Genomic DNA, 24078 nt, shown 5'->3' with positions numbered 1-24078 from the left:
CAATTTTTTTAATTTTTATTTAAAAGAAAAAAGAAATTTGAAATAAAAACTCATGCTTATTTTACTTTTATATGTCTATCATATAAATTATATGTCATTCGACATGTGGAGCAATATTCAGCTATTGTGTGTGAAAGAAGTGATCGATCTACAGGACATTTTCGTAGACAATCCCTTGAAACGTCTGCTTATTGCATATGGTTTTCGTAGATCATATTTGACGCATTCCCTGACATTCATTCTATTTGAGTTGAATGACGTAATCAGATATTCACCTTCGCATACTAATTATTATTACTTTTATATCAATTAATTTCAAATAAATTCTAGTAATTTGTTTGAGTTTTGCATCATTGGCGTATTCCCGTTCCACGCCTTTATTTCAAGTATATGTCTCTTACTTACATTTTCAAGTATAATATAATATAGCATTCAATAATTTAAATGCATAGAATATTACAATTTACAATAAAACAGATATGAATAGTAAAAGTGTTAATAAGTTGTGACAAAAATAAGTTTCAATCAATTAGTAGTATTAAAAAAGTACAAAGTAAACAATTTTTTAAGCTAATCTATTTAAATGTATAATTTATTATCTAAAATTCACAATACAAGCAATATAAAATATTATTCTATTTATGATGTGTTCCCAACGAACTTAAGAAGTGAGTGTGTGTTTGTGTGTGCGAAAATACATTATGTATGTGAAAATGTGTTTATATGTGTGAAAAAAATCTATTTCATGTGTTAAAATGTATGTAAAAAAGTTTATGTATTAAAATGTATTAATTAATTTCTTGGGTCATATTTGGGTCATGGGTTTGAGATAACCCAATATGACCCAATCCAAAATCAATTCAATCTAAAGTTGGGCGAGTTGGGTAAACCCATTTAAGTGAAAACTCAATATTAACCCGCCCAAAACCCGCCTAATGGCCAGGTATAGATATACCTATGCATTGGATACAAATATTGGAATTCTTAAAATCAGGAAGTAAGTAATCTTTTTAGGTTATGTCTGATGTATATTTCGTATGACGCTCAGAGTATAATTTTCTATATCTTAATTAGCCCAAATGAACTTTAATATTTTTCTAAAATGTTCCTAGGGAATAGGCATATTTATTCTCTCGATGGCTTGGTTCATTATTTGCCTCATTAGCTTTGCATAACTCATTTTTTTAAAAATCATCTTTCTCCCCTTTATTGCATTTTCCAAGTCCTTTCGAAATCAGTTGAATTTGCGAGTATTCAAGGGTAATTTCGGGAAAAAAGCTTGTATGCATTTTATGTGAATTTTCTTGATAAATAGGATGCCTTTGATACATTGGAACTCAAAACTTATGGCACTCTTGTGTGTTTGTGGGTCAGTAAGTTTGGGGCTGCTGTTATTTTCTGGTTTTTAGCTCAATGTGATTATTTTTAAGGAATTTATGTTTTTGTGGTTAACATATTGCTAAATCAAAATATAATACCCTTCTCATCCTATTTAAAGACTAGTAACATGTTTTAACGAAGGAACATTGCAACATGAGAAACATTTTAGGGATAGCGTCATTGACAAAAGAGCAATGCAAGAATTTAGTGGGATTAAGATAGATACAGTTGGGTCTCTTTTTCTTTTTTTTTTTTTTTTTAAAAAAATTCACTCTCCCACTTTTCTTCGCCTCATTTTCATCCTCCTACTCATTCTTATACCCTTCCCATTCCTAACTGTCGAGTTTAGGATTCGAACCTTAAACTTGACATCGGAGCTAATCACTGGGATCGATACAGTTGGTTTTTTTTTTTGCAATTAATGTAGTTATTGTATTTCTTTCAAAATTTAGTATATGCTTATAATCATAATTGTACTCATATATTGGGCTGGTGTACATAAACAATAATCACGCTATACCAAAGTAATCACATCAAAACCTCAATTGTAATTGTCCCAAATCCCAATTTGTTGACTTCATAGATTAAAAACAGATCAACACAAGAAAGAAGTCCTAGAAGCACAATAATGGTTCCTAAAGGTTGCCAATATGGGAATTGGAGCGGGATAAAATTTCATTCTGTTGGTTCTTTCTGTCTTATTGTTCCTCCCCACTTTGCTCTGTTAATTTACTCCTACTTAATTTGGTTCTTTTACTGCTAATTGGAAAGAAAAACGAGATAGACCCTGCATTGGAAGTGTTTAGAGGAAGTCAAGGTCATGCTTCTTGGGTCCATCATTCAAGCTTTTATATTTACATATTTTCTCAGCAATGCATGGACGGAAACAGAATGGCATGGTTTTTATTTATAAACATACTTCTGATTTATAGCTCTTTCTGACAAACTTTATTTTTAGGTCTTCCAAAAATACTTTATTAACGTCATTGGTTTTTTGTTTAAAAAAGAAAATTTTTAGCAGGGGAGGAGAAGGGAAATTTGATCTCAAGATTTGTTGGTCCAAGGGATCTCAATATTAGTAATTAGTCACTAAATTAAACCCTCCACAGTTATTAATGTCAATGTTTATAATTGCTGGTAGCACACTATAATAATCACCTGGTCATCGTTGAACTCATTATAACGTATGCCTTTTAATGGTTAGCACTAAAACTGATTTCATATAGATTGATAAATTTGGGCTTGTTGTCGATTGATTATTGATTACTTAAATGTATTTTAGATTATGATTTTGGATAATCAGTTTTTGTGATGTTATCAATTACTTTTGTATTCTAATTATAGACTTTTTTTAATGACCAAAAAAGCTAAAATCTATAACTGCTTAATTAAAGAGGAGCTTTTGCTGATTCTTATTATTCTCTACAATCAGTTCCTATAACCAAATTATGTAAAATCTAAAGCAATTGAAAATAAGGCCTATGTTTATTTTAAATGATTATAGATTCTGATTTTGGATAATTAGTTTTTTGTGATATTCTCATTTGCTTTTCTATTTAGATTATAAATTTTTTAATAACCAAAAAGCTAAAATTCATAATCAATAGTAGCTTTTACTGGTTTTGATTATTCTCTATAATCACTTTCCATGATCAAATTCTACAAAATTTAAAGCAATCGAGAACAAGACTACAGGGCAGAGTGCTTGCAATTCAGTAGTTTCTGCGTACACGTTATTGCTGTATTTCCTTTATATTTCAAGCTGGGGTTTTTAAATCATTAATCTCAAGGTTTATACACTCATTATTTTAGAGTAGTTGTTAAATCTGTCCTTCAAAAACAATATTGGGTAATTTAAATTCTACCCTATGTTAGGTGGCTATAAGGCTATGGAGGTCAGTTCTTTGCAAGTTTGGTATGAAGAGCTAAGAGATTCATAAAATATGGAAGCGTTAGTTATGGATTATCACTAGGTTCATTTGTTACAGGTGTCGAGACTGTGCAATAATAATTATCTACTCAAGAAAAATATAAATTTTATATATAGCGGTGAGTAGGGTCGAATCCACAGAAATTGAGGATAATTCATTCGTTCTAGAGTCCGAAGTATACGGGATTTTTGGAGAATATAAAATAACTAATTAACTAACTAATGAAACAACTAATAGAAATAAAAAAGAATTAATCAATAACCAATACGACTCTAGCCAGAGGTGCAACTTTTCATACACGGTCCATTCAACTGATCATTGATGCAAAGATAATTCAATTACTCATTAATAGATTGGTTATAGCCATCAACAAGTTCTGATAGCCAACTTTTTCTTACTTTATCAATAGTCAAGGTACGACTATTGACTATTTCTCTAACCAATAGACAATCCTAGGTACGACCGTAGGATTTAATTTCTCAATTGTATTAAGAATTAGAAAAGCCCAACCCTAACCAACAAAACACGTTACGAAGGTTTATTTAAGTTAGATCATACGTTTTCCTAACATGAAACCAATCACGCTAGTCGCCACTGGTATTAATCAATTGAACAATTACGGATTCAATCAATTAATTTGGCAGTAGATTATTAGGTTAATTCGAATATCGAGCCCTTGATATTCAAATAACATAACAAGCATAAGCAATTAAATCAGGAAACGTACGAATACCAATAAATAAAAGAAATAAGTAAAATAATTCGATCTCACAGATGTTTGGAACCGAGTCCTCAAATTGACCTTCGACTAGAAAATGAAGATTTAGCTATGCATCCTAGAAGAAATTCGGCCAGACTCCATGGAATTTGGTTACAATTGGTTTTCCTCTCAAAACTAATGAAAGCAAGACGAATTAGCCCAAGCAAGTGACGGCTCCCTTTTTGCTTCCCTTGCAGCCGAAACTAATCAAATCTCTTGCGAGATTGTTGCGGGCCAACTCTTGATTACGCGGGAATCCGGCTTTTTTCCTCTTGTTTGCTTTGTTTCCTATCAAGAACTAATACATCGGCCTCCACTAACTAAAGGCCCGCAAAAGAATAAAACTTCAATTCTAATTGAAAAAGGGAAACCTCCTAAAAAATAATGCTAATTATTCCCTAATAAAACAACTAATAAAAGGTGGCAGTTTCCTAATGTTCAACCAATGCTCCACGTAGACTCCATCTTGAATTAGAACACTTGCGCTTGACAAAAAACTCCAAGAAAATTACCTCTTCTTAGCACTTTTTACTCCAATGCCCTGCAATTAACATAAAATACCAAATATAAGTAGAATCCGACAATTAAAACAATGTTTGGCTAAAATGAAGGGGGAAATAATTATAAATTTAGCAACAAATTATGACCTATCAATTTTCCCCACACCTAAACATTCTTGTTCTCAAGCATGAGAACAACAAATCAAGCAATCAAATTCAAACAATGGCTATTGCTCAAATCTTTTATTGCCAAGATAGAATTAAAACACATGTCAAGTATTAGTGGCAATTTGCAAGAAATATCTCTCCAATTAGCTTTCAAGATCAAGGACTCTTTCAATTTATGAGTAACTAATCTAAGAATATAAAATGTTCAACTAGTATCCATAAGGAAATGGTTCGACTATTAAGTAAAATCTCAACATCAAAATTCATGGATCAGTGGGCTAACAATTCATTCAAAATTTTTACTATTGGCACTTTTTTTTTTAAATATCCCCACACTTGAATGATTTTTTTTTTTTCAGGGGGAATGCTTAGTCTTTAGCCATTTAACCGTTTTGACGCGAATTCTGACATTGGCCAAATGAAAGAGCCCGGTTATTCAACTTTTATAGCTAAAGGACCACATACTCATAGCTATCGTTGCTTTTTGACGCGAAAATCGACATTTATGGTGAAGACCTCCGGTTACTTGGCAACGATACTAGTGGAGTATGGCCGAATACTGTTCATAAATAAGCATCAAATTAAAATTAAAAATCACATAAACCTGCTTCATTTCTTAAACATGGAAAACTAAAATTAATAGTTGAACCAATTTGCACAAAAAAAATACTAGACAAATATTTACAATACTTAGAAAAGTTAACCAAAAACTGCAAAAATCACAAAATCTCAAATATTCACTAAAGAGATACCCTAAAACTTAACCATGTCATACGCAACACCTTAGAGTGTAAAATCTTAGCAATAGAAAAATTTGAGACATTTAACCATCATTTATCAAGAATAATCACAAATATGCACAAAGATAGGCAAAAATTGGATAAAATTCAACAAAGTCAAACAAAAAATTTCAATAAAAATGCCTACACTCGCACTTTTTCAATAAAATACCAATATACTACTCCCCCCACACCTAAATCTTACATTGTCCTCAATGTAAGAGATAAAGAATAGAATACGAAACAAAAGGGACAACGAAACTTCCCTGAGCATGTAATAGAGGGTCTCAAGCAGCTATGACATAGGTGGGATTCGTCAGTTCTTCTTTTTATCCTTTGTTTGAGCAAAGATGAGAATAGGTAGTGAGGGACTGAGGAGAGGGAGAGTGCTGGTGGTGAATGATGGCTAGCAGCGGCGGCTGAATGAAGATGGCGGCTGGAGCGGACTAGGGAGGTGCTCAGCGCGGTGGCGACGGAGCAGCGGCAGACAGCAAAGTGGAGGAAGGCAGCAGCGGGGAAGGGGAGAAAAGGGAAAGAAAGAAAGAAGAAGAAAGAAAAAGAGAAGAAAGAAGAAGAACCATGGGTTTTTTTTTAATAAAGGAATCCCTGTGTTTGGCGTGAGCACGTCTAACTGCCTTCGAGTCTTCTGACCAACCGTCTGAAAATAGGATCCTTAAGCGTAACTACCTAGCATTAGTTATGGATTGTCACTAGGTTCATTTGTGACAGGTGTCGAGCCTGTACAATAATAATTACCTATTCAAGAAAAATACAAATTTCGTATATAATGGTGAGTAGGGTTGAATCCGTAGAGACTGAGCATAATTCGTTCCTTCTAGAGTCCGAAGTATGGGGGATTTTTGGAGAATATAAAATAACTAATTAACTAACTAATGAAACAACTAATAGAAATAAATCAGAATTAAGCAATAACCAATACGACTCTAGCCAAAGATGCAATTTTTCATACACGGTCCATTCAACTGATCATTGATGCAAAGATAATTCAATTACTCATTAATAGATTGGTTATAGCCATCAACAAGTTCTGATAGCCAACTTTTTCTTATTTATCGATAGCCAAGGTACAACCGTTGATTATTTCTCTAACCAAGAGAAAATCCTAGGTACGACCGTAGGATTTAATTCTTCGATTGCATTAAGAATTAGAAAAATCCAACCTTAACCAACAAACACGCTACGAGGGTTTATTTAAGTTAGATCATTCATTTTCCTAACATGAAACCAATCACGCTAGTCACCACTGGAATTAATCAATTGAACAATTACGGATTCAATCAATTAATTTGGCAGTAGATGATTAGGTTAATTCGAATATCGAACCCTTGACACTCAAATAACATAACAAGTATAAGCAATTAAATCAGGAAACGTACGAATACCAATGAATAAAAGAAATAAGTAAAATAATTCGATCTCACAGATGTTTGGAATCGAGTTCTCAAATTGTCCTTCGACTAGAAATTGGAGATTTAGCTACACATCCTAGAAGAAATTCCGCCAGACTCCATGGAAGCTGGTTACAATTGGTTTTTCCTCTCAAAACTAATGAAAGCAAGCCGAATTAGCCCAAGCAAGTGACGGCTCCCTTTTTGCTTCCCTAGCGGCCGAAACTAATCAAATCTCTTGCGAGATTGTTGCTGGCCAACTCTTGATTACGCAGGAATCCGGCTTTTTTCCTCTTGTTTGCTTTGTTTCCTATCAAGTACTAATACCTCGGCCTCCACTAACTAAAGGCCCGCAAAAGAATAAAACTCCAATTCTAATTGAAAAAGGGAAACCTCCTAAAAAATAATGATAATTATTCCCTAATAAAACATCTAATAAAAGGTGGCAGTTTCCTAATGTTCAACCAATGTTCCACGTAGACTCCATCTTGAATTGGAACACTTGCGCTTGACAATAAACTCCAAGCAAATTACCTCTGTTTAGCACTTTTTACTCCAATGCCCTGCAATTAATATAAAACACCAAATATAAGTAGAATCTGATAATTAAAACAACATTTGGCTAAAATCAAGGAAAAAATAATTATAAATTTAGCAACAAATTATGACCTATCAATTTCGTAAATATGTTCATCATGCATATAGAAGAAAAAATTCAAATTTAGGTAATATTTGGGAATTGAGACGATTCCCTTACAATGAATAATATACCCAAAAAAAAAAAACAGAGAGAGAGTTTCCCTATGAGATTTTAGACTTTTCCCTGCTGGGAAATTTTCTCTCCTACTGGGAGGTTATGCTGAGTGAAAAAATTTATCTTAAATATGGATATTTAAGCATAAACTGAGTATGAACAATAAAGTTGTGATAAAGAGAAACAAAAGCTAAATCATTTGATTTTGGAGCTTTAGTTTGATAAGCAATGAAGGCAAATAGCAAATATTAAATTGCATTTATAACACAAGAATAAATTTAGTGTATTCTACAATTCAGTTAAATAAGAATTTTGTAATTAACTATGATTATTTTTTCCTAAACTTTTTCAAATTAATTCAATGGCTATATAGGAGATAATTTCTTTTCAACTAAGATAATCAGAAATGATTGAATCTGTCATCTACACCCTTCATCAAAAAGATTAAGACCAACAACATGGACATATTAAAATAAAATTAAATTTTTAGGATTTGTAGGGATTAGATTTTCAAAAATTAATTTTCTTAGTAACTTCATTCCCCTCTCATCCGATATAATTTGGGTTCTATCATGTTATACAAATGGGGAAAGGCAAAACAATTTATGTAATCACCTACTTTTCTATTCCTTCTAAGTCATTAATTTTTCAATTGAGTGCTTGGCTTGTGTAGTTAGCTACAAGTAAATGAATGTGTTGTGTACATGCTTGATGAGTTTCCACGACTATCAAATTGAAAAATGCATGCCTATGTATCGAGCAAAAAGCAAAAAGAGAATACTTCAATTTTTATTGAGCTACTTGAAGCTTATATTCAAATCCAGTTCTGATTGAAAAGATGGTTTCCTTCGAAAATGGCTTTCTTATGTTTCTTGCTGTGATTAATTAAGATCCTTGCGAGCTCTGCGAAACAGAATGTTTTCCATCAAAATAACAAAATTTCTTCTCTAAAATAAAATATATAGCATTTAAATTTTCTTTTTGGAAAAATAGAAAAAATATTTTGATATCTCAAAAATGTAAATAATTCCAGACAAAAATCAAAAGAAAGGGATTTGAGCATTCGATTTTAGGATTTTGGGCCTTAGTATGTATATAGAAACAGTTCAAGAAATAAAATCTAAAAAATAATTAAAGTTTAGCTAACTTTTTCAGACTAGCATCAGATACGAACATGTCAATATGGCAATCCTAATGTCTTTCTTTCTGTTGACATCTACCTTTCATCTTACAAAAAATTAATAGTTTTACAAATATTGGAACAAAATTTCTATACACAAACCGGCTCTATCACAAAACATAATTTGTTCCAATAAAAATGCTTATAAAAGGCAAAGGCAAGAAACAACAACAGTGTAAATATATCAAACCAAAAGGTGAAAGTCAGGAGCAAGCTTGAGATTTTTTTTTTTTTTTAAAAGGTGAAAGAATCCTATATGAATAAGAATTTGAAACAATTTGCACGGGTTGAAACTTCAACAAAACCTATATGAAACTAAATGAATCGATTGAACATTTGGATTTTCCAATGCTTGACTATAGTTGAAGAAAATTCAAAGATGCTCATAAAATTCTTTTAACAAGGAATTGCCTGTGAGAAACACAACTGTTAACACTTATCTTGAAATCAATTTTCCTACCCATAAAAGATGTGGCTCTCGTATATAAAGGAACTAATATTGCAAAGACAAATGTGTTTCAAATGTATGATGAAGGAATAGCGATAAAGATACATGATTTAGTTTACAATTTTGACACATAAACTACTAAAAGAATGAAGAAAGAAAATCTTTAAAATGAAGAATACCTCATTAGGGAAAATGTTTGTTTTATTTAAGTTCAATATACAAGCCTCATTCTATTTGATAATATAATAGGACTTTTTTGTTGAAAAAAATACATGTATTTCAAAAGTATTCATTATTAAGTTACCATCTTAGCAAAAATCACTACCTTTTCTCGAACACTAACGTCTTTCCTATGTATGATTACAAAATATGAAAAATTAATACTATCCGACGTGACCATAAAATGCCAGCTCTGCAAAGTTATTCACGATGCCATATATGGAAATGGCATAAAAATTGAGGCTATATGATAAATTATTAGTGACTAAAATCTTGAGTTATGACAAGGATCCTCATTTATTTCTTATATGTATAGACATTCATATTTCGTGTTCTAAATTAAATAAAGCTTTTGACTATATGTGTATATTTTTGCATCATTTAAAAATCTACTTTTTTTTAATCAAAATTTGGTCTATTTAATTGAAAATTTTCAATGATTTGTCTCAATTAAAAACAAATTTTGGCAATCACAATGGCCTTCAATTCTCTAAATTTGATAGGAAAAGCTACAAGATGCGATCTAGCAACAATAGCTTCATCTCTATAGTGCAGCTTTTAGCGACTTAGTGAAGCTTTCTAGCTCTTTCAAGCCTTCTTCAGGAGATTTTGCCTCACCTAGTATTCTTACCATGGCACTGCCAACAATCACCCCGTCTGCTCCCCATCCGGCCACCTGTTTGACGTGCTCAGGTTTTGATATTCCAAAACCAACTGCTATTGGCTTATTTGTTGCCTCTTTAACGTCCATTAGGAGAGATTGCACGTGGTTGCTCACAGATGCGCGAGCTCCAGTAACTCCAACTGAGCTCACAAGGTAGAGAAATCCTTCTGAAGCTTCGGCAATCGCCTTCATTCGAGCTGTCGGAGTTGTCGGTGTTGTCAGCAACACCAATTCAAGATTATACTTAGTAGCTTCCTTTCTCAATATTTGAGTCTCCTCCAGAGGTACATCCGGAACCACAAGTCCATGTATCCCAGCATCTCTGACAGTGATCATGAACTTTTCAACACCACGCTTGAGTATTGGATTATAATATGAGAATAGTGCAATTGGACAAGATAACCGAGGTACAACATCCTTCAACATGGAGATAATCTTATCAAAATTTGTCCTTCTGGCTAGTGAACGTGTTGAAGCAGCCTGTATAACTGGGCCATCAGCCAATGGATCAGAATAAGGTACCCCTAGCTCTATTATGTCAGAACCACATGCATCAAGCACTTTCAATGCTTCAGCAGTAGTAGAAAGGTCAGGATCGCCAGCGGTGATATATGGTATCAAAGCCACTTTGCCTTGTTTTTTTAGTTTTGAGAATGTTTCAGACAGCCCAACAGCTTGGTTAGTGCTTATGGTCGCCATAGGAGGCTTGAATAATCCGCCAACAGTATTCGTTGCAGAAAGGCCGATCCTCTGTGGAAGAAGAAGAGAAGAATGGCCCTGAGATTTCTGTTTCAGCTGGAGAAAATAGCTAGCTTTGAGGGCAGCTGCAGTGGCCATTAGAGAGGTGCCAGCGCTTTCAAATCGTTTGCTTCAGGTGCATGAACCGAATCCGGTGCAGGAGGTTGGTAAAACCTTGTGTAAAATGAAACAGGGGTTTTAGCCATTAGCCATTAAAAATCTACTTGGTACAATAAAAATGTTAACAACTTCTCAAGAAAGGAATTGAATAACCTATTTTGCATGATTCAATTTTATCCTTCGTTTGAATATTTATGTGTATAATTTAATGAGTAAATCTTTTTTACACTGAGAATGTATACACTATCAACGTTTGATTCATGAAATGTGTACAAAAGTTGAATTTGAAATCCAAATTTTGTATAGTTGTCATTCATCCAATGCTGACAGTGTATTCACTGTCAGTGTAGGGAAGATTAACCCTAATTTAATTATGTCTTTCAACATAGTACATTAAACTTACAAACAATCATATTCACAACAAGCTATAGAGTATGCCTAACAAACATTTATTTTCACATCAATAATGATAAGGAATCATGTTCCAAGATAACATAAAACTTGGTAATGCGATGAAATACCTAAATACAAAGAAAAAAATTATTGTATCCTTGAACATACAACTAATAAAACTAACAAGGAACTAAGTTCCTACTGTCGGCTACTATAAATTTACTAAAAAAGTTACTTAATCAAAATCACCAAAAGAAATTGTCCAGCATATTCTAAAATTTTTTGCTTTTTGCCTACTACAAAATCTAAAATCTAAGTCCAAAAGCAAATGAAAACATAAAAAAACAAAACCCTTAAGAAGAAGAAAAAAAAGTTGGTTAAGCTATATTATGTTACTTTTTTATGCCACACATTAAATTGGGATTACATATATCCCACTTAATTATTATGGTCTTAGGCACATATTGAAGTTCCATTGAACCTCCTCAATCCACTTTTGCTAATGGTCGGTTTTTCCTAAAGTCAATTAGATTCATAAATAACAAAAAAATACATTATACATTGAATGTGATTGAATAAATTATGCAAGTACAATTAATGGATAAAATCTAATTTTAAGAAAAAGAATGTGCGTATGACCAAATCTACAACAGACTCAATTACAATCTATAAAAGGTTCAAAATGCCATTAAAAGATTTTAATTCTTGAAATGATATTATGTTAATGGCCTCTTATTTTTTCTCTAATTATTGCACTCATCGATATCATTTTCTCCAAAATCCATATATCTTATATTAACTAAATATGATAAAAAGAAAAAGAAAAGTCTATGGTATAAAATATTTTTTGGATATATGAAAAATTTTAGAAAGAAATTGCCACAATGTGCAAAGTCATTAATAGTCAACTACTTATTGATTTTGTTATATATCAGCACAAAATCAAGAATACAAAATTATCTTGTGCCATGAAATCCCCAATTTTCTCAAAAAGAGAAGCTCGCCTTAATTTTGTAACTACAGATGCTACCTAATAAAACAAAGGATTAATACTTATTCTGGAAATTTTGGTATCCAGCTATTTGTACCAAGCCCCAGAGGTCCCCTTTTTTTTTTTTTGTCATCGTCACTTTATCTATACTATTCTACTCTAATCTAATTTAAGGGGGATCCGGATACCCAATTGGGTCTACGAGAAACCGATGAAGACTGAATCACAATCAAACCAAACGGATGCACTATGCACCCGTGGGTCTCTCTTCCATTGGATGCCTCTTTTCTCCTTCGTTTCCCTTGGTCTATCCAAACTAGCCCCTAATAAAGTCTACCACAGCCTGACCCTTTGTTAACCAACAGACTAATTCTCCCATGTCCTCTTCAGGAAAATAAAAACAAAGGAGCAAAATAAAAGGTGGACTTCTTCATTTCTCATCTTTGTAGACTTAGTTTCCCCTGGTCATACTTTTGTCTTATATCTCAAAATCCCCTTAATTTTTCACTAAACTCCTTCTAATCTTCCCAAACCCTCATAGTAACCGGATCAAACTCTGCCTTACCTTTCCTTTCGCTTATCATCATTGTAAATTCTTGGATTAAGCTAATTTTCCTTTGATATATAAGTACATCTTTATCTTTATGATGTAGTAGCACATAGTGCTTGCACATAAATCAAGTGAGCCCTAGGTGAGCCTTTTTGCATGTATCTGACCAGGCAGCTGATACAGGAAAGACAACCAAAAATTCTAATTGGTGAAGGACAAGAACTGAGTAAGGATAGATTGGATTGATTTGAAGTCCAAAGTTCTGATTGGATTACACCAATGAGCTCCTTTCCCACCTCTCACCCCCTTCACAAAATTTGATTAACTTGTACTTCTTCTTCATTTTTGTTAGAATTAGTATTTTTTTTGGTGTTTTTTTGCTTGTGATATGTTTTTTTCTAAAAACATCTTTGGACATGGTGTTCTTTTGGGGTATTTTTAAGTTTTAATGTAGTTCTCTAAATACTTTTGCTGCCTCCTTCCCAATTCACCCTATTGCGCTAGGCCCATTGCCTTCTTTTTTCTCTTACTACACCAAATTTAGTGATGATAAAGGAGAGGAGAAGGTTCATGATCAGTGATAAGGAATGCAAGGTAGGAGGAAAGGGTTGCGGGGAAGGATACGGGAGTTCCACTAACCATTGTATCTTTTCATATCTATGTTAGCTAGAGTCATTTATAGGAGTGACACCAACATGACTGCTCTAGTGCAAAATGAAGAGTTAGACATGAGAACAGCATAACAAATGGGAAGAGTCCATATAACACAGCTTCAAATTTTAAACTGTAAAGAGGAAGTATAGAATTTTGAAACTTCATATGTACAGATTCAAATTGTAAGAGTTTCGTTATAATTTCTCTTTTGTTATGGGTTGAAAATAATTTTAAAAACCTATTAAAATTTCAAACCAAACTTAAGCACTATGTATACTCGATGAGGCTTACACAGTACATAGACACTATATAGTCATAACTATACACCAACAACAAAGACTTGTACACTCCCTCAAAGTGTACCATAGCACAGCGCAAAAGTACCCCAAATCCAAACCACAATGTATTGCCATGTGATACCCCTAGTTGAATCATAACATGTCCTAAACTTGAAACCTAATGACCCACTTCCACCCTACAAATTCTTTCCAAACCTCGATAGTTGCAACTTATATGATGCATGAGAATAACAAGAAATAGAATTATTTCAAATTGCCCAACTCAACAAGTGCAGATATTAGTTAAGTGACTATAAAGTCACTGATCCAATTCTTAAGTTCTCCCCTTTCCCCTCGCCGTTGAAAATCTTGGAATCTTACTTAAAAAATGAATAATAAGTAGAATTAAGGCCCTATTTAATAATCCAATTCAATACTTAAATTTAATGGATTAGATCTTAATATATTCAAATATTTTTTATAATAAAAAACTAAACATCTGAATTAATTAAGTGACACTGAATTTTCTAAGCAAAAATTACTCTAAAAAAAAAGTAATAAACTATTTACTTATTATTTAATATTGTATACATTCAAATATGCCAGATATTTAGACAATATGACATATATGGAAATCGTTTGTTTGGCCAATGCTAGCCAGACTAGTCAATATAGTGTGGAGATTAAAATAACTTACTTTTCAAATACTGAGATGATGCAGACTCAACGCTGTTCAATCTTCCTGCTTCGATCGCTTGATGTAGTAGTCCTTCACTTGCCCCGCCCAACAAGGCTTGGTGTTTGACACTTTAAGTTTAAAAGAATAGAAGAAATAGGTACAGGAATAAATTTAACATCATAAGACTGACAATTTAAAGCAGGACAAAATAGTTACAAGACTGGGTTCTCGTAGGTTGATATAGATTTTGCAAAAAAGAAAAAAAGGAAAAAAAAAGGTTGCAAATCAAAATATAGGGCTGTTCTCACTTGCTGGAGATTTTGCAAATCACAATCCACCAAAGCAAGGCTATTTTTCTCAGATTTTAGATTTTACCTTTATAATCTACACAGCAGACGAGAACATTGAAAAAAAAAAACTATTTATAACAAGAAGCTTCACCGTATGCCAAGAAAAGTTTTTTTTTTTATTCCTAACCCTTGACTCTCCAAGGCAAACTGAACTTATTCTACTCCTAGAGTTAGACTCCTATTCCAATTCTATCTCTGAACCCACTCTGACATCGCTCTTTATCAAGCATATATTAGTTGGCCGAACACAACATAAGGGCATTTTTGTAATTGAGTATCTAAATTCGTTTCCTTTAGGAGTCTCCCTCAACTTACACATCATTCAGTTAGGAAAATCCTATACTGAGAGACACACAATTCATAGGACAGGTACAAAATTTATACATCATTTAGTTAGGAAAATCCTATACCGGGCGACACACGATTTATAGGATGGGTACAAACTAAATTATGACGCACCTTTTTAATTTTAAAGATTCTCATATTTGTATCTATCACACGACAGATACAAACTAAATTGTGGTTCACCTAGATTTCCAAATTTGTATTTATCGTTTACACACGTCGTTGATTTTAAAGAATTCCATATTTAAGATTTTCATGATCATCCAATAAGAAGGGTTTCAATTTTTTCAAATGAACAATTTGAAGACCTATTGATTCTAACAACTGACTGCAGAGTTGATCATCCGGACCTTTGAATTCATAGATGTAGATCTTATATTTGTATCTATTGTACGATAAATACAAACTAAATTGTGGCCTGCCTAGATTCCCGTATTTGTATTTATCGTTTACACATATTGTTGATTTCAGAGAATTTCATATTTGTACCTATCACTTACACTTTGATTTTGAAGATTCTCATATTTGTATGTATCATGACAGATACAAACTAAATAATGACCCATCTCTCTGATTGTACAAATTCTTATATTTGTATTTATCGTTTACACATATCGTTGATTTAGAGAATTCTATGTTTATATCTATCGCTTACACATATTGTCGCTTACATATATTGTTGATTTTAGAGATTTTTTTGTTTGTATCTATCCCTTACACATATTGTGATTTTTAGTAATATATCTTACACATATTGTTGATTTTAGAGATTTCCATGTTATCTTAGACATATTGTTGATTTTATAGATTTTCATGTTTGTATTCATTGCTTACACATATCGTATATAATGATTCTAGAAATTTTCATATTTGTATTTATCTCATCTATCTCTTGTACATGTAATTGATTTTAGAAATTTTCATATCTGTATCTATGCGTAGCTCAGTTGTAACTTAGTCAATTATGGTATTGGTAGTAGTCTACCATGTAAACAAGGAATATGGGAAAGTTACATATATGCTGTAATCTTCCCAAGTCAATCACTATTTTATCTCCTTAAATGTCTAGATTTTAGGTACGAAAATTTTATACTAAACAACAATACACTTAAGCAACAGAAATAAATTAAAAGATCCACTTTTTTTATTTTTGGGATTTCATATTTGTGTCTATGTTTAGGGATATCGTGATTTTGAGTCTTTTTTTTTTTTTTTTGTAGGTGGGTTCTTTTAGGTATCAGTGTGCCTAAGTTTGTAGATTGCTTGAAATAGTTTAGATGTTACCAATTGATATTAAAAAAAAAAAAAAAAAAGAGTACCAACAATCCTATAATGATTTTAAAGTTTGTAGTTTGTGTAATAACCCATAGCCGTTGGAGTGGGACAGAGATATCGGGATTTTTCAATAGAATGGTGATTGAATTCAAATCCACATGAGCAACGTTACAATTTTGGCCAAAATTTGGGTAGATCCAGTCTTTAAAGACTCAATCTGAATCATTGGATTTTTAAAGATCGGATCTACCCATGGTGAGCCTGCAATTTCTACACGTAAACCTTTGATTATTGTTATCTCACTTTTTATCTTTCTCTGTTTATCTTGCTAATAAATCTACATATCCATGGAATAGGGGAAATGAATTAATGGACATTGCTCCACGGTGATTTACGTATGACAAGTGTATTCAAAGAAGAGTTGGAAAGGAGAGCGTTTTGGACTATCTATAAAGGTCTCTCAATACATGAAATCTTGGGAACTTGGTTCAGCCTACTGTGGTATTCTTCTTATACTTGTGATTACTGGTGTGCAATTTCATTGTTTTATTGTTGTACTCAAAAGTGTGAAGTACTTTCCATAAAAAGCAGTTAAAAGTCACACATGTCTAAATAGATATAAACATAAAAATTTCTAATATCACATAACTCAACTCGTGAGTCCCCGATCGTAGAAACAACCTGTCATGGTACTACCAAATACAGTAACAAATACAATTACTAGATAAAGTGTACAAAGCACAACCTGTTCCCAAAATTGCCTATTCTTCCAGATCAAATAAGGCTACTGGTAGGCTGAATATATAATGCATCCTCTTGAAAAGATTTGTATGGCCTGTTATGGCCACTGACAATTCATGTTAGTGATGAATTTTTAACATGATCATCAATTTGTGATATCAAGCATCAAAATATACTCATGGACTAGAATAGAAGTCCATAGATCATAGATCTCCAATTCTGGTCTAGCAAAGGTACTGCTACCCCATGTCTAGATCAGAACCTTCACTGATATCTGAGGACTGAGAGGTATTGTGGTGCTGGATCAGATTACATGTTGCCAAAAGAGTCTAGTCTGGAGCCATCTTGAGCATCAACTATTCTTGAAGAATGGACTTGTACGATGAAAAAATTGACTCGAGTAACCTGGAAAGAAGGATGAAAGTAGCTTTCTGGTGGATTAAAAATGAGCCAATACCTGGTCCATTGATGAAGCAAGTTCTGAGGCAGTGATGCTTGAGGGAACTGTTCATCTACCCATTCCTCCTTCCTAATCCTATGGTCATAGCTCATTGCTAAATTCACCAAAATTCTTCAGTTTGCCTTTCCTTTATCGATATCTTCCTGAATTTTTGCAGCATTATACTAATTTCTGATTGTTCATCTGTACCATTTAAGATAAATTTTATTGATGGACTCCTCGCGTATTTAAATGTTAATTGCATTGATCTTCTGGGATTCTGAATCTACAGATTCTACACTGCTGAAAGTTGAACCACAATCGAAAAAGATTGATCAGCTCCGATTAAATATATTTTGCTGATCATTTGCTCTAAACAATCCAGTTTTGTTATGCTTCAAAACTATGATGTGCACATCCTATGGAGTACCTTTTTGAGGAGTTCAGGAGCAGAAAATTGAGTTCTGGAAAGACTTCAAAATATGTGCAGAGTCTGAAAAGTATTACAGTTTGTTGATCGGAAATGCACAAAAGAAAAGTTTTATGTTGATGATTTGCAGTGGCTTCATTGGTTCAATAGCTTAAATATGTTTTATACAGCCTGAGGTCAGGATTTTGATTGGATCATCTGCTGGAGTTGAGAAGATCTACACAATTGTGGACCAAAATTGGAGAGAAGTTGACCCTCAATAGCCAATGCACAAGGCTAAAGAAACACAAAAAATGACAGACCAAGAACAAAAGTTTAATATCATCATAACAGGAGATAATACAACAGAAGAAAAGAAGAGATGCTAGGAAATGAAATACAATTACATATCACTGAAAAAAGAATCTGGGCTGGGAGGAACTGGAACATCAACAGTTCCTTCTAGCATAAGAACAACTTTCTTCATGGATGGTCGGAGCGTTGGCTCATTCTGGATGCACCACAAAGCAATTCTGATCATTCTTTCTAGCTTTGTCATGTCAACTGCCTCTTCCTCCCCCACTAGTTTATGGAGCTCACCATCCACGAAACAATCATAAGCCCACACTTCGAGAATGGATTGTTCCTCAGGAAGATTAGAGTCTACATTCTTTCGACAGCATATGATCTCTAGCAGCACTATTCCATAGCTGTAAACATCCGCTTTAACTGTCACTGGCACGTTACGAAGCCATTCTGGTGCAACATAACCTCTTGTTCCTCTTACCGCAGTATAATTTCTTGTCCTGTCATGATCTAATGGCTTTGCCAATCCAAAGTCGGATATCTTCGTGCACCTGCTGTCGTCCATGAGTGTATTTTGAGGTTTGATATCACAGTGGATGATCTGTGTCTCACACTCTTCATGTAAATAAAGAATTCCTCTTGCAACCTCAGAAGCAATTCTGATTCTTTCATCCCAACAAGGATGACTTTCTGGCTTGAAGAGAATATCCGCCAATGATCCATTACTCATGTATTCATACACCAGAAGCCTTTTATCTCCATCAAGGCAGTAGCCAAGCAGCTGGACAAGAACGATTACTCTGATTTCATCTTGAAACTCCTTTTCCCCTTCTACTAATACTTTCTCTAGTTTTTTCACAGCAACTACTTTCCCTGAATTTGGCAAAACCCCTTTGTATACAGCACCAAACGCTCCTCTGCCCAATTCTTCTCTGAAATCATTTGTTGCTTGCTCCAGTTCAGCAAAGGTGAAGGCTTTTGGAGCCGCATCGGCCACAAATTCCACATTTCCATTTTGCGTTATTTTCTTATAGGCCCGCACCTGATTTCTGTGAACATAAACCCCTGCAATTACAGAGATCATGACTCCAAAAACAGCAAGTGAAATCCCAATAACTAGGATATCCACACGAATTTCTTTTTTGATGCTTTTTGGAGGACTACTGGGAATTACACCTTCACTGATGGATGCAAGTGTACCCACCTTGACCAGAGTGACATCCGAGTCACTTGTCCTTTTCCCATATGTCAATGGGAGCTTTTGTTTGCTACACTTTCCATCTTTATAAAATGCTGCTTCACAGTTGCAATCATCAAGGCACTGCTTTTCACAGTCTTCTTGTGTGCTTGTTTCCATTGTAGCAAAGGTATTATCTTCCCATCCTGTATTTGCCAATGATCTAATCTCGTATTTGACATTGGTAATACTATTAGATTTACAACTTTCTACAGTAAAATTTCTCTCACAGCCTGAACTCCAATTTCCTGGATTTACGGAGCCAGGAGGACATCTGCATCCAGCAACATTATCCATCATGGTACAGAAACCATTAGGCCCACATAGGCCTTTAGGAGCACATTTATCCTCCACAGATTCCCACAAGATGGACCTGTTGCCTTGATTTGAAGAGTATGAATACAATCGAAATATGCCATCCACATGAATTTTTGCCATATATACTCTTCCATCTTGAGGATATCCTCCTTTGGTTAGATTAGACAATATAGTTAAGCTTGAATTGATCAAGTAGAGATGACCATCACCATCCAGATTTAGAGTGACACCATTTCCAAATGTGTTAACTGCATAGTAGGCGTGTTCAGATGAGTCTGGCGTTCTCACAGGATACTGCACCAGGTTTCCGTCATCCTGCATCTGTATCCGAAAAATCCCCATCGAATCATCAGTTTCAGAAGCACTAGATTGCAGCTGGTGACCAGTTGCCAGCTGCTGACCAGGTAACAAAGTGTTCGTCGGAAGCTCAAAACTCTGCCATACAATTTTCTTATCAGAATTGTATAGGACAAAGTTTCCTGATCCAACATCGAAGCCGATGAAATGCTTTCAGAAGGATCAGCAATAACAATGTCCTGGCCCTGTGTGTGCTGCAAAATCAGCCTTCCATCACTCGATAACACCAGTGAAACATTGCTTGGAAAAACAGGGCTGACCCTGTTGGCTGTCCATATTAGTTTTTTCAGGGATTCCCGCAAGATATATCCCAACAGCATAGCCATTGCCTTGCTGGTAAAAACCAAACGCAAATAGACCTGAATGCGACGACCATGATGATGAGTTGCCTGTAGGTGTTAGAGAAGAACCAAGGCTAATATATAGAGGGCTTTGTTGAGCTAATGCTGTAGCTAAACAGGATACAGGTGATAAAAGGAAGAGTAAGAATACAGCCATGAATGTACTTGGAAAAAGAAGAAAGGCTTCGTATGCTGATCACTACTATCTCTTTGCTTGATATATGAAAGAATTGCACAGAGAAGTGCAGGGTTGACTTGTAAAGTCTTGGTAAAGACTAAAGACCATGCCGTCCTGGCAGAAAAGTTGTACTCGTTTTCCTCCTCCTTGCATGAGAAAAATTGGTTATTTCATTTTCTTGTTCTACTCCTTTTTATGGCAGATGAAGTCCAGAGGACGGTAGAGTACCTAATTCCAATGTTCATTGGAAATTCTGTAATCAGTCCAAATTTCTGAATTCTTAAAGTCACCATTTGGAACGGTGTATTTAAGTAACCTTATGATAAGTAAACTAAAGACAAATGGTGGCTAACAGTAAGGCATGCCATCGAATGGCGCCTTTAAAGTCACCATTTAAAATAGTAACTTTGAAACCGCACTCTTAAATAATAAAATCTTTACTTTTAGAAGAACTCAAAAATATAAACTACTTTCGTAACTTCTAATAAAAATCGAATTATTTAGATAAATGACTCAGAGAATATTGGCCAGATCCCTTTTTTATCTTATATATTAACACGCTAATTGTGTAGTCCTATGTCGGATAGTTATTTATTTTTCAGAAATTAATGGCCTTCAGAAAGCTCTTAAAAATAGCCTATCAACATTGCAATTTTAGCTTTTGGGTGTCATTTTTCAACCTAAAGAAAGCAGGACTTATATTGTTAACGTAAAGTGAATGGTCAGGAAGATTCCCTTCTTATGTCCAAACAGCCTAATGGGGTCCAGAATTTAGGGCCTTCTTTGATCAGAGCTTAAGAAAATCACAGCTATGACCTAGTACAGTCAATTGTACTTCACTCCAGTCTAGTCAAATATAAGAACAGTAGTGCCGGTAGGATTGGGGCGAGGACTTGTGTTATGTGCGGTTGGTTTGTGTTCAAATTTTTGATATATAAATATATTATAATGTTATATTGAATATATATCAAATATTTTACTTATATCACTTTAATTGCGAGTACAATAACGTAACACAGTTGTATATCAAATAATAAAATATATAACAATCAAACCGAACCGCATTGATTTTTCCCTCGGATAGAAGAATGTACTACTTAATTTAAGGTTACGTGAGAGATATGTTATATAAAGAATAATTGCATAAATCCCTTCTAAGATCTCCGACAATTTTATTTGGCTCTCTTATAGTTTTCAATATTACGTTTACCTCCCTTATTTTCATTTTCAATGTAATGATGAAGCCCATACCTATAAAGCCCTAAAAGTATTATTGTCATTCCCAAATTACCATTCCATGGCGTGAACGAAATTTATAATAAAAAAATTTTTGTAGGGCAGACTACAAAGAGTTAAATTGGTTGTAACAAACAATTGAGAGATTTATATGGAAAAAAAATGAAGTAACAAAATTATCTTATGAAAAAAGGCTTGAACTTGCAAAATAAATAAGGGAGAGAAATATCCCCTCCTATTAATGATGTAGTAGGCTACATGATAACCATTTTACGGTCTCCGTAAGATAAAGAGCATCAACCAAAAAATGACTTTAAAAATACAATATACCTAGAGCTGGCAAAAAAGCCCAAAACCCAACAACCCGTCCAACCCACCCATTAGTTTTAAAGGATGGGTTGGGTCAATTGGGTTATGGGTTTTATTGGGTTAGATAAGAACAACCCAACTTATTCATTGGGTGGGTTGGGTTTTTTATTTGGGTATCTAATACCCAACTTATTTAAAAGTAATTCAAAATAATAAATACAAGATTTAATACAAATATGCCCAACTATTTACATTTGGACATGTGTTAATAATTCATTAATTAATTTGTATTCAAAATTCTCATATATATATATATATATATTTTCAATCAATTTTTTTAATTTTTATTTAAAAGAAAAAAGAAATTTGAAATAAAAACTCATGCTTATTTTACTTTTATATGTCTATCATATAAATTATATGTCATTCGACATGTGGAGCAATATTCAGCTATTGTGTGTGAAAGAAGTGATCGATCTACAGGACATTTTCGTAGACAATCCCTTGAAACGTCTGCTTATTGCATATGGTTTTCGTAGATCATATTTGACGCATTCCCTGACATTCATTCTATTTGAGTTGAATGACGTAATCAGATATTCACCTTCGCATACTAATTATTATTACTTTTATATCAATTAATTTCAAATAAATTCTAGTAATTTGTTTGAGTTTTGCATCATTGGCGTATTCCCGTTCCACGCCTTTATTTCAAGTATATGTCTCTTACTTACATTTTCAAGTATAATATAATATAGCATTCAATAATTTAAATGCATAGAATATTACAATTTACAATAAAACAGATATGAATAGTAAAAGTGTTAATAAGTTGTGACAAAAATAAGTTTCAATCAATTAGTAGTATTAAAAAAGTACAAAGTAAACAATTTTTTAAGCTAATCTATTTAAATGTATAATTTATTATCTAAAATTCACAATACAAGCAATATAAAATATTATTCTATTTATGATGTGTTCCCAACGAACTTAAGAAGTGAGTGTGTGTTTGTGTGTGCGAAAATACATTATGTATGTGAAAATGTGTTTATATGTGTGAAAAAAATCTATTTCATGTGTTAAAATGTATGTAAAAAAGTTTATGTATTAAAATGTATTAATTAATTTCTTGGGTCATATTTGGGTCATGGGTTTGAGATAACCCAATATGACCCAATCCAAAATCAATTCAATCTAAAGTTGGGCGAGTTGGGTAAACCCATTTAAGTGAAAACTCAATATTAACCCGCCCAAAACCCGCCTAATGGCCAGGTATAGATATACCTATGCATTGGATACAAATATTGGAATTCTTAAAATCAGGAAGTAAGTAATCTTTTTAGGTTATGTCTGATGTATATTTCGTATGACGCTCAGAGTATAATTTTCTATATCTTAATTAGCCCAAATGAACTTTAATATTTTTCTAAAATGTTCCTAGGGAATAGGCATATTTATTCTCTCGATGGCTTGGTTCATTATTTGCCTCATTAGCTTTGCATAACTCATTTTTTTAAAAATCAACTTTCTCCCCTTTATTGCATTTTCCAAGTCCTTTCGAAATCAGTTGAATTTGCGAGTATTCAAGGGTAATTTCGGGAAAAAAGCTTGTATGCATTTTATGTGAATTTTCTTGATAAAT

At 33.4% G+C, this 24078-nt stretch overlaps 1 protein-coding gene and 1 pseudogene across 1 annotated transcript; both read right to left on the bottom strand.

Annotated features, from left to right (window-relative positions):
• Positions 1 to 9950: 9950 nt before the first annotated feature.
• On the bottom strand, positions 9951 to 11094 carry LOC140007727 (tryptophan synthase alpha chain-like). Its single transcript, XM_072050861.1, has one exon. The coding sequence runs from the start codon at positions 11027 to 11029 to the stop codon at positions 10073 to 10075; it is 957 nt and encodes a 318-aa protein (XP_071906962.1). The 5' UTR covers positions 11030 to 11094; the 3' UTR covers positions 9951 to 10072.
• A 7463-nt stretch (positions 11095 to 18557) lies between these two features.
• On the bottom strand, positions 18558 to 20870 carry LOC113689402 (G-type lectin S-receptor-like serine/threonine-protein kinase LECRK3; annotated as a pseudogene).
• Positions 20871 to 24078: the final 3208 nt, after the last annotated feature.

Source organism: Coffea arabica, chromosome 5c (assembly GCF_036785885.1).
Source record: "Coffea arabica cultivar ET-39 chromosome 5c, Coffea Arabica ET-39 HiFi, whole genome shotgun sequence".
Taxonomy (NCBI): domain Eukaryota; kingdom Viridiplantae; phylum Streptophyta; class Magnoliopsida; order Gentianales; family Rubiaceae; genus Coffea; species Coffea arabica.
Note: the sequence above shows the minus strand (reverse complement) of the source record. Positions and strands in the feature narration are given on the sequence as shown.

What these genes read in the sequence shown, in the direction of transcription:
- LOC140007727 (XM_072050861.1), bottom strand. Translation starts at nt 11,029, where the DNA reads ATGGCCACTGCAGCTGCCCTCAAAGCTAGCTATTTTCTCCAGCTGAAA.